Below are 12,141 nucleotides of genomic sequence, written 5' to 3'. Positions count from 1 at the left end.
TGCTCGCTAGTTTCACATCAATGACACAAACTCAGGTTATCTGTAATGAGTAAGGAACCTCAATTGAGAAAAGGCATTCATAAGTTTCAGCTGTAAGGCATTTTCTTAATTAATTAGTTAATGACTGATGTGGGAGGACCCAGCCCATTGTGGGTGATGCTATATCTGAGCTAGTAATCCTGAGATCTATTAAAAAAATATATGAGCCAATCAAGTCATGATGAGCAAGCCAGTAGGCAAGCAGCACTCCTCCATGTCCTCTGCATCAGCTCCCGCTTCCAGGTTCCTGCCCTGTTTGAGTTCCTGTCTTGGCTTTACTCAATGATGTACTACAAAGTGGAAGTGTAAGCCAGATAAACCCTTTCCTCCCCCACTTGCGGTGGTTGTGGTGTTTCATCATAGCAATAGAAGCCCTTTTGCTAAGATACTAAACCATGACAAAGGTCATAAGTAGGGAAGTAAAACCACCCTGGGGATGGGGGTTAGAGGAGAGCACAGGGTGGGTGTTTTCAAGCTGGCTGGAAAAATGAGCTAAAGAGCCAAGGAGGGGTATGGCTGCAGATGGAAACCTGTAATTTGCAGCAATCACAATTGCTTCCAGTTCTACCAATCATAAGACTTACACACAAGAACATTGGCCACAAATGGCATTAGTTTCAAGCTTTCAGTTGGGCCACTGGGGGACATGCTACTTTCTGGTCTGAAGTTAGAAGGCTGAAAAGCTGCTGGGTTAGCAAGGGTCATCATAGCTCACCAAGACTTTGGATGGCTAGAATCCGTACAGGCTGCCTGCAGCTGTTGGAGCAGTTGAAGCAGTCTGGAGCAGGTGCTGCAGCCACAGTAACAGCAGCCCATGCACCTGGGAGGAAGTTCCCCTGGTGTACACAGCCTGGTGAAAAGCAGGCAGCTTGCTAGGATGTCAGCCCAGCCTGTCACTAAGAGGGATTGCTCCGTTGACAGTTGCCTTCTGTAAGGCAGCCTGACAGCAGGAAGGGTCTGGCAACTTCCAATGAGTCAAACCTGTAAACACCACAGCAACTTAGTTCATTTAAAGCCAGCATTGAAAGGATGCTTAAAACAAGACCTCCTGTCCCATTCTCAGCAGTTTGACTTTTGGGTAATTATATTTGTCTTGCCTGCCACCATGTGACTTGTGCGTGCCTTTGGCAGTTCTTGAATGAAGACTTTAAAAGACAATTTCGTCTCCTCTACCCACTGCCTATGCTTTGGCTCACTTTGATTTTTTTATTTTATTTTATTATTATTTATGTGTTTGTTTGTTTGAAGCTGTTGTTTGAGACAGTCTCAGGTAGATGGAGCTAGCTGGCTAGTCCACCCAGGGCTGAATTACAGGGCCAGGCCACTGCATTTAGTGACTTCTGAGAGATCTGACTCAGGTCTGGATGCTTTTAAGGCTCATGTTTTACTGAGTGCGCTCTTACCCTATCCTCTCAAACGATTACTCTTCTAACCATTGAGACAAACCCCTGATTGACAGTGTACTCTGAATATTTCAAGAAACAAATGAAAATATGAGAGTCTAAACCATCTGACCCGAGAGGGATTTTCATCAGTCAAGAAGCTGCCATGTCTCATCGGTGGCTGCTGGACCTGAGCTGGGCTAATGAGTTTCCCATGATTACCTAGTGGAAAAGATGACTGAACAACAAACCCGTACTTTACTATTTACTCTTTTCTGATTTGGGGGGAGGGGGACGAGTATTGACTAAGACAGAACATTTCTGACCTCTTCAACTGTTAAACTAAATTTCCAGTTGAACCCAGTTCACTTCTTAGGAATGTATTGATATAGTCTATAGAAATAGAACTGTCATTTAAAAAAAATGCCAGTCATGCACAGTGCTGACAGAGCTTTTTATTTCATGAAATCCAACTTATTTCTAGCATCGGTCTTAGGAGCGTTTTATGTAGAACAATTTTTTAAAGGCGACAAGAATCAAATCATGAACAGATAGCTCCCTCCGCCAGGGAGTTTGAGGTAACCCAGAAAATGAAGTGAAAATACCCTCATGAGTCAAGACAGTGACCGACTGCACAGTCTACAGTGACGATGTTTGGTGCGCACTACGCAGTACACAGCTGTTTCTCAAATTTTAAATGTCAGGAGTTAGTGATCCAGCATGAGTGATCGCCAGCCCCACACCTGGGCAAATCTCAACATACAGCCTTCATCTATGTCACCTGTGAATCATCTCTGTTCTTAGTCAAGAACCACCCCCACCCAGAAATAAATCTAAGGTGATGGCCCCAGAGCGAGTTGCAGTCACCCCCTTCTGGGAACAGCAGGGGACCGGCACAGAGAGGTCTCCGACTCTAGAGTCTCTGAGCAAGATAGGCCACCGAAAACTCTAACAAACATTGCAGAGAGAGTTTGAGAGACAGAATGTTGTACAACCTTGGACTTCGCTTCTGGAATTAATCTATTCTCTACAAAGCCAAGAGTGAAGATAAGAAATGCATTCCCGAACCTAAAAGAGGGACAGAGACCCACACAGACGTGCAGTGTTTGTTCCCATCCAATATCATGCCTGGAGAAATGGATTGAATGGATTGATGCTTTTTAATCTCTTATCAAAACTGTTTGGTTTCTATCCTAATTTATAATGCAGATGAATTAGAATAGTGATTCATTCTGACTCCTGAAACAAAACCTTCAGCCCAAATAAAACATACATCTTTAGGCAGTAAGAATCTTACATGCATAGTTTCTCTCTCCCTCTCCCTCTCTCTCCCTCTCCCTCTCTCCCTCTCTCCCCCCCTCTCTCTCTCCCTCTCTCTCTCTCTCTCTCTCTCTATATATATATATATATATATATATATATGTATGTATGTATGTATGTGTGTGTGTGTGTATGTGTGTGTGTGTATCTGAATATTTCAACAAGCAAACAAATATAATATAAGGGGATTGCAAACTATCTCACCCCAGTGACCCCAGTGGTATTTTCTATCAACCAAGAAACTGCCATGTCTCACTAAAGGCACAGTGGGACCTGAAGTGTGGCTATTGAGTTTCCATGATTACCTAGTAAAAAGTGACTGAACAACAAGCCCACACTTTGTATATATATATATATATGTATATATATATATATATATATATATATATATATATATATATATATAGAGAGAGAGAGAGAGAGAGAGAGAGAGATTGAGAGAGAGAGGGGAGGGAGGGAGAGAGAGAGAGAGAGAGAGAGAGAGAGAGAGGAGATGTGGTCTGTGTACCTCTTTGACATGTTCCAGTTGTTTCAGACTCCCTAAACATTTGTAGCACAAATGCCACAGCTGTATTTTTCAAAGACTGATTGAGGGCTATTGAAATATCACATGTCTTTTAGGGGGCAAAACATCTGTAAAGGCTTTTACTAGATCATTGTTTCTCAGGATGCATTGTGCATCAGACTCACCTCTTGGGCTGATTAAACCTCAGGATGCTGGAACTAGAGGTTCAGGTAGTGTGGGGTAAGGCTGGAGAATTTGTGTTTTCAGTAAATCCCTGATGGTGCTGATGCTGGTGGCACAGGGGCCACACTAGAGTTCACTGCTGTAAGCTCCACGTGGTGTTTCTTTGTTTTCTAAAGAGCAATGGGACTTACAATCCCGTTTCCATCCACATGGCACTGCCTAAAGTCTCCCCGGGGTTGTTTCCAAGGATAATATTTGAGGGAATAATTTTTTATTACATCTACTTTCTCCATGATACAAACAGCAGCAGCAGGCAGCCAAAGAGCCCTTAGGACTATTTGCTTAGCATTTTGGTTTTCGGGGGAGGGGGGGAGTGGACATGTTTCCTAATCGAACCAGGATTGTCATCTACCTAGTGTGTCTTCAGACGCACTGGATCTGTGACCCTCCCCAGGACAGGAGTGGTGCCATTGGGGGTAAGAAAGCCATGGCTACATATCTCTCCCCAGGCTGTCTATCTCATCCAGCAGGAAGTCCATGTCTTCCCGGCTCACTTGAGGGCTGATGACCACCTGGCGGAAGAAGTTGACCTTCCCCCGGTGGGGCTGGTAGCCCAACATCAGACTTCCCTTCTTCATCATTTTCTCCTTGATGGCTGGGGCCACCTGCAAGGGGAGAAAGGACATGGATGAAACCGTATGGCCGAGCACTTCACCTGTTCTCTCGTTCAGCTGCTGCGTCTCTCAGTCTTGTTCCAAGGCATGGAGAACTTGTCGCATATAGACACCAAGTTGAGTGGCTGTGCTGTGTTAGCTCACCCTTGGCACCAAGGGGAGGTGGTGGCAGCATCCACTGGCAGATGAGGAGGGTCAGGCTCAGGAGAATCTTGAGATCCCATTCTGATGCTGGGATTAATTATTCTGCTCGAAAGCAACTCGGGGTAGGAAGGAGTGCATTTCAGTGTACAGATTACAGTCTATCATCAAGGGATGTCAGGGCAGGAACTCAATCAGAAACCTGAAGCAGAAACCATGAAGGGACACTGCTGGCTGGCTTTTGCTGGCTTATTTGAGTGCTGATAATTCTTTTTTATACAGTCCAGGATGACCTGGACAGGAAGTAGTGCTGTCCCTAGTAGATTGTACCCTCCTATACCAACTAACAATCAGGACACTCTCCCTGGCACTATTCAATACGATCTGGGAGATCTCTCAATTGAGACTCCCTTCCAGGCTAGGTCCAGTTGATGGTTAAAGCTACCTAGGACATGGGATCCTTACTGAACCAAGGTTTGCCATTTCAGCTCTGCTGGCTGGCCAATGAGCTCTCGGGACCGCGATAGGCCATGAGCTTTGAAGGATAGAAGATATGGGCAAAGAGGATAGGTGTGCAAACAGGACACGATGGGGCATTCCAGTCAGAAGGAAAGCACAAGAGGAATGTGTCTCAGAGTGGGTGGTTACTTGGCAGATTTTTTTATCTGATAAAATGTATCTCACACTTTCCTTGTACTTGTGTTACATCTGCTACCCAGGATATATAATTTAGTAGGATGTACACACACACACACACACACACACACACACACACACACACACACTGTCTGTCTCTGCTGTCATGGCCATGCCTGGCTTGAACGCTGCCGATGAGTCTCCATGAGTGTACATTATAAGATGGTAATGGGTCGTGAGCTATCTGACTTCTATTTAAGAGAAGTCTCACTTAAGCATTTGGAAAGCCCCACTCAATGGACAAGAAAATAAAACAAAGGTCCTTTCAGTCGAAGATGAGGAAATAAAATGTATATAGCTGTGCAAGTATAATGGGAAAATATTTATGTAAAATACAAAAATTACAAACAAAAATGCTGCATGGTTATAGATCTGTTCTTTTTTTGTTTTAGGATTTTACTAACACTCATGGACTTAAGTAGGGAGCTTCCCTGCTGATATGTATGTACATGGATATGCATGTATCATATGTGTATGTGGGTGCTCACACATGTAACATGAACTTTTTCTCATTCAGATATCACTGTGTGCTCTTAACATCTGGTCACAACCCCACTTGGTCACCACATAATGTAGAGCAAGTCTTATGTAGACTTGTGATAAAGCCACATTTTTTTTTTCTATTCAAACAAGCTATCACTGGCTACCTGTATGTAAACTGAGGCTGTGATGGAAATCCCAGCATGGTGCCAGCAGCGATCAATATTAGGAAGGCCTTGATCACAAGGGCCACATGTCTGTTCAGAGCTAGCAGCTTGTGATCCTTGGATGCTTTTAGGATCATGGCCCCTCTTAGATCCATTGCTATGAGCTTGCAGTTCCACGGCACAGATCAGCTCGGACTCCCTGCCGATTTGAAGCACCTATACTCATGGCTTCAGCCTAGTTTTGTTTGTCTGTGCCAACTTACTTTTCAGTGCTTCTGTTTTGCTCTCCAAGGAGGGCATTTCCTGTCCCCCCTACCCCCATGGAAAGCATTCAGGACTCAGAGTCAGCTTAGGACAGCACTCAAGCCCAGTGACAATGTTATCAAAGCGAATCTGTCAGGCTGCCAAGCTTAGAAGCAAATCAGAAATATTTTTTGCCTTAACTTCTTCTTTCTTTCTTTCTTCCTTTCTTTCTTTCTTTCTTTCTTTCTTTCTTTCTCTTTCTTTCTCTCTCTCTCTCTCTCTCTCTCTCTCTCTCTCTCTCTCTCTCTCTCTCTCTCTCCCTCCCTCCCTCCCTCCCTCCCTCCCTTCCTTCCTTCCTTCCTTCCTTCCTTCCTTCCTTTCTTTTTTGGAAAGAAGCAGGGTGCATGCCACTACCACATGGATGGAGGCCAGAGGACAATTTGCAAGAGTCCATTCTCTCCATCTGCCAACCAACATAGGTTGGCAGGCTCAGGAGCAAGCATCTTTGCCTACTGAGGCATCATCCAGCCTCAAAAATATTTTCCAATGTACTAAACTGTAAACACAAGAGGGTATGTTTTAATATAAAGATGTTCTGGAGGTTTAAATTTTTGCTCTTGCATCAGGCGCAAAAATTATATAGGTTTCCACGGGCAACGCTCTTGAAGTGGGAAGCGAGAGGAGTGTCCCAAGCTCAAGTTTGTTTCTGGTTTTCTGAGATTGCGAAGAAGTAATAAAATATCTCTGGGTCCCAGAGAATGAGTGGAGAGAGAGCTTGACAGTACGCAGGGAATTTATTAACTTGTCAGTGAACTCAAAGATTAATTCCTAGCAGTAGTCACTACTGGGCCCATGGTAAGGGCCTCATCTATCCAGAAGTGTGGAGTGGGTAAGAAAGTCTGGAGGACCCTCACAGCCAACTCCCTATGGAATCTGTTAGCACAAATCTTCATCATAAAGGTAGCAGTCAGTACTGTGAACATTTTGCCAGTTCTTTCTGCTTTGCATTGCTCATTTTGAACTAATTGAAAAGCGCCCACGTGTTTACAGCGTGGAGTGTTTTCCTTAGCAGTCAGATTACCACCCGTGTGCTTAAACACACCACCGTTCTCCCTTTACAAGGCTGTAAGGCCCAGGCCGATACTGGGCAATTCAGAACCTCCCTTTTTGCTGGCGGCAGCAGGGGAGCACTCCTAATCTGGCAAGATGGAATATTCACAGGGAAAGGGAAATATGCGCAAATGCAATGTAAGTCCAGGAGTCTCACACCTAAATGGGGCACGCATGGCAGAAAGCAATTTGGCGGGGCCGAGATTGCTTCCTGGCTCTCAATTATTTTCCCTCAGCTTTTCCTTCAAATTGTAAATCAAATTCTTTCCCTTGTGCCTCAGTGAGCTTGGTTCTCTCATCTTAAGTGGGGGAGGATCCTGACACTTCCATTTCACAGCACTGCAGCTTCCTTTCCTTGTTTCCATAGGATTTCTGTTTCCCTCTGTAAATTACGTTCCAGTAATGATTGGGTCATTTCAACAGCATTCTCTGGTTATCCTGCTACAACACAGGGCATTTAAAGGTGCTTAAACAGAAGGGAGCACAAAACAAACAAACAAACAAAAAAAATGACTCTCTCCAACCAGGTGTAACCATTTGATAACAACTGGCCTAGCTGCTTCTCAGCTTATAAAGAAAGATGGTCATATCCAGACAATATCTTTTGAAAAAAAAATGTGTCCATACATAAAACTAACACGGATATGAATCTATGAATGCAGGAGATGGAGGTTGGAAGATCAAGAATTCAAGGCTCATATAGGCTATATAAGATCCTGTCTCAAAAAAAAAAAAATCAAAACTAAGAGGCTGGGAGCGCTGGCTCGGCAGTTAGAGCACTCACTGCTCCTGCAAAAGACCCAGGTTTGTTTCCCAGAACCCACATGGTAGCTCACAGCCATCAATAACTCTTGGAGTTCCAGGAATTCTGACCCCTTAGGGCCCGTGCACCAATGTGCATAATGAATACATACATGTAGATTTAAAACACAAATAAATCACAATTGATAATCTGTCACAAAGAAAAAAAATGTTTTCTCTAATGGAGTCTGACTGGCTATACAAACCACTTAAGGACAGGTTCCATGACCAGCAGAAGATGCCAACACAAAGCAAACTCAATGGTGATTTTGGAAGATTTTTTTCATAATGCTTTGGGAATCTTAAAAACTTTACATATCTTTTGCATATATCTGTATCTGTATCTATATAGATGGCTTTCTATAAGAAACGGCAGATGTCAGAGGTTTGAGGTGTTACCATGGCAGCCTCCCTACAATGAACCAAAGTGTAGCTTACAAGGTGGATTGTATAAAAGACAAGCCATTGTGCTCCAAAGCTGTTAAGTACTCACATTAGGAAATACACCATGCATTTCTTAAAATTAACTTGCTTTTAACCAATTTTAATTTGTACCTGGTCTCCTCCCCCCTAACCCCCACTTCCCCCCCCCTTTCCCCCTCTATGAGCATCTGTTAAGACTTGAATCTTCAGAAATGCTGAGAAATCCACAACTTCTGATTGATTTCTGCCCCTCAAAGCATCGACTGCGCCTCATTGTTAGGGGAAGCCTTTGCACCTTAGCGGGGTTTCGACGCGGATTCTCACACCTTGTGTGCGCAGTGACTGTAGGATCTTCCATTCGGGCTCCAACCTTATTTCCAGTCCAGACAATGTGAGCTTACTTGTAGGAAGTTGGGACTATCATTGGTTACCTTGACAGTGTTTCTTAGTGGTGCTGCACCACTGAAATTTATTAGGGATAGGAACGACTTCCAATGGTTTTCTAGAAGTGTTTGCCTAGCTTGTCAGCATACAGGCCTATTTTGCGAGTGAAGAAATGACCATGAAGTCCAAGTTCAGAAGTGACTCCAGGTTGCCAGGTTCCCCTGGAATCTGTTACTTAGTGTGCTATCACATGAAGCTTGAGAAGCAAGTTTGGTGTTTCCTACAGGTATTTGAAGACACAGCTCACCTACCTCGAGATACCTGTCAGAGTGCTGGATTTACATCTAGATGGATCTGCCTGGTGGGCTGTATTTTTGTTTACTGAGGAGCTCAGATATACTTCATATGAGTTTGGGAGACACTGAATAACAAAGTATTCTTGCTAAAACAGCTGCAGAGATGGAGGTGGGCATGCTAGGTAAGAGATGCAATCTTGAGAGGGGAAGGGTGGGGAACGAAATCTCCTTTTGAATTACTTACATCAATTTGCCACAAATAAAAATTTCAAAGCCAGAGAAATTTGGAGAAGTTAGTCAGATTGTTTGTCAAGGGTAAAACCTACTTAAACATGCCCCAGAAAACAGTGAGCATTTTCACTCTGAGTCCTTGAAGAGTCAATTTTCTCTCTCCAATGTATCTGTGGCCCACATCTTAGTATCTCTCTTGTCTTAATTCTTTACCTGTCCCTGCTCCTCTGCTCGGTGTCCTTGCCCAGATACCCCGCCCCATAATTTAGAGTTGAGATATATCCCTGTAAGTCTCTCAAGCTTAAATGATACAAAATTGGTGATCTGTAGTCCATGAAATCACACGCATCCAAAAGATGGATTCAGCTTGGCGGAACAAGAAGAAAAAGGCTACATTGCCTCTAGACACGCCTCTTCCAACTATGAATATTTTTAGCCTAATTTCTCCCAGGTACATCTGAAAAGTCAGACTAGTGTGTGCCTCCATTGAAAAGAACTGTCCCTCCCACTCATGCTTTCTCTAACACAAGTGAGCAAGTCCCAAAATTAGGAGTCTGGAGTCATCGTGTCTGAAGGAGGCAGTTAGCTTCACGTGGTGTTTACACCATAGAGACAATTCGGGCGGACGTGCCAATAAACCTAATGTCGGTCATAGATTTGAGGCCAGCTAAAATGAACAGTCATAAAAATAAACCAAACTGAACCGAAAGCTTTAGCTGAAGAATGGACACAATAAACAGCTTATGCCCTCTATAAAGCAAAGCTTAATATTCGTTTGTGTTCCAGCAGCCAGCTGAGCTGTGAGCAACCCAAGAGGTGTTGGGGGCCAACACCCGCATTTCAGCCACGTTCAGAGATGTCCTTTGTGCGCTGAGAGGTGAAGTGCATTTCAGTAAATTCCAGCAGAGGTAGGAAGAGTGGCACAGGGCTTGGGAAAGTGTGCCGGTGGCTGGGGAGATGGCCAAGTGCTCACCACAGAATACCGTGAGGACCTGAGATTGGATCCAGGTAAAAATCAACGGAAGTGGGATGTTGGGGTGTGCCCACAATTTCAGAATGTGGGAGGCAGAAACAAGAGGATCTCTGCAGCTTGGTAGCAGGCTGGTATTGTCAACCTGGTGAGCTCCACAGTGAGAGAGAGAGAGAGAGAGAGAGAGAGAGGGGGGGGGGGAGAGAGAGAGAGAGAGGGGGGGGGGGGAGAGAGAGAGAGAGAGAGAGAGAGAGAGAGATCCTGCTTCAAAAAATAATATATGGGAAGACATCGAATGCTGACCTCTAGCTACACACACATACATGAACACACACACACACACACACACACACACATTTGTTGCACTTGCATATACAGCACACTAAACCATTTAAGATGGCTTCAGTGACTGTGGAGAGCTACTTGCATTTAGCATTCCCAAGATCAGGGCATTAAATAACCCACAGGTCTTGCCATAACCCCACCCATGAAGGAATCCCATTGTCTCCAATGTCCACGTGTCCTTGTTCGGTCAGTGACAGCCCTGATGCTCTCGGTCCTTCCTGGTTTTCCCATGACTGACTAACATTGCTGTGGACCACAGTAAATAGCTAAAGGAGAGGAAGTCAGAGTTGAAAGGATTTTTATGTTTCTCAAGGATTCTTAACATCATCCCTTGGAAATGGTCTCTCCTCTGGAGAGTGAGAAAGCAAGAACGAACCCCCACTTCCCCTGCGTCCTGGGGGTGATGGCCCATTATCCCTTCCCAGGGCCCTGGCTATGTGAGCACAGACAAGACTTTTCTCCCCAAATTGATGCCTGATACAATAGGTGAGTGAGCAACGATGAAAGGGCAGAATTCAAATCTCACCCACAGAGCTGGGGAGGTTGCTTAGAGCCCTGGGGTCGCTTAGAGCCCCAGGAGAGCAAGCAAACCTCAGGGAGAGAAGGAACCTTCGAGGATGGTGCTAAGGAGGATGAAGAGGCTCTGTCCACTTCCTGAGAATGGCATCTGCCTCCGTCATCGCCTGAAGTGACGTCTCCATGTGCTGAGATTTTTTTTGGTGACTGGTTTATTCCATGCCATTCTGACTGCAGCTCTTTAGGGCATTAAATACAATGCCTCTGTCTGGCAACATAGGAGCGAATGTGGGCTCCATGGGGGTGACACCCTCGAATCGTGAGCTAAAATAAGGCTTCCTTAAGTTACTTCTTTCCAGATTCCTGACCCACACAATATAGAGCAGAAAAAGAATGTTAACAGTGGTGACATTTATGAACAGGTAAAATGGTCCCCAGGAAAAGGTGACTGCCACCAAGCAGATGACCTGAGTTCAGTCTCAGGGACCAACAGGGCTGGGGAGAGCAAGCTGTCCTTTGACTATACATACATGCATTATGGCAACTGTACACACACCACACACACACTCACACACACACACACACACACTCACACACACACACACACACACACAAATAAATGTGATAAAATTATTAAAAATTAAATGACTATACTTAGTAATTTATGAAAAAGAAATTATACCTGCAACATTAAGCTCATATTTTGGCCTACAATCTTTACAACCTCTACCTTTAGGTACTATCTTTTCAGTACAGGAGGGGCAGAAGTGTGTAGTGGGAAGACAGAGAAGCAGATCTGGAGATGTGAGGTGATGAGGAACAGTGAGTAGACTGCACTGCCACCTAAGGCCATGGTGAAGTCTCAGCCCAGACTGCCACCAGGATCAGTAGTCCTGGGCTCGTGGCCCTACAACAGAAGGGGTCTGTGTCGACGTCAGATGTCTGTGGTCTATGCTACCACCAAAGGCCTATGGCTTAGGCAGGAAATAGAGGTGGAGCATCTGGGAAAGAGAGGAGACTCTGGGATAGAGCCATGCAGGAGAATCGCTGGGAAGATACAAGGAGACAGACGCATGGTGTGTGAGCACAGGTAACCAGCCGCACCTGCACACAGGTAACCAGGTGAGGGGCAGAATGTAGGTAGTGACAGGATATCGGAGGAGTCCCAGGGAAGATCCAATACTGATGGTGTAGTAGAAGCCAGGGGCCTCAAACCAAACCAATGACTCATTGCA

The 12,141-nt window shown here is 44.7% G+C and overlaps 1 protein-coding gene across 3 annotated transcripts in view; it reads right to left on the bottom strand.

Moving 5' to 3' along the window:
- Positions 1-1,857: 1,857 nt before the first annotated feature.
- Gadl1 (glutamate decarboxylase-like 1) overlaps positions 1,858-12,141 on the bottom strand; it is a 191,506-nt gene continuing 181,222 nt past the window's right edge. For 2 of the 3 annotated variants that reach the window (XM_006512319.3, NM_028638.1), the window contains one exon: positions 1,858-4,094. In XM_006512319.3, coding sequence (XP_006512382.1) covers positions 3,921-4,094 — 174 coding nt within the window. In that variant the 3' untranslated portion in view covers positions 1,858-3,920. The remainder of the gene's footprint in view (positions 4,095-12,141) is intronic. The other variant, XM_017313627.1, reaches the window with a different exon arrangement.

The sequence above is a fragment of the Mus musculus genome, chromosome 9 (assembly GCF_000001635.26).
Source record: "Mus musculus strain C57BL/6J chromosome 9, GRCm38.p6 C57BL/6J".
Taxonomy (NCBI): Eukaryota; Metazoa; Chordata; class Mammalia; order Rodentia; family Muridae; genus Mus; species Mus musculus.
The sequence above is the reverse complement of the archived record's forward strand: the minus strand, read 5'-3'. Positions and strand labels throughout refer to the sequence as shown.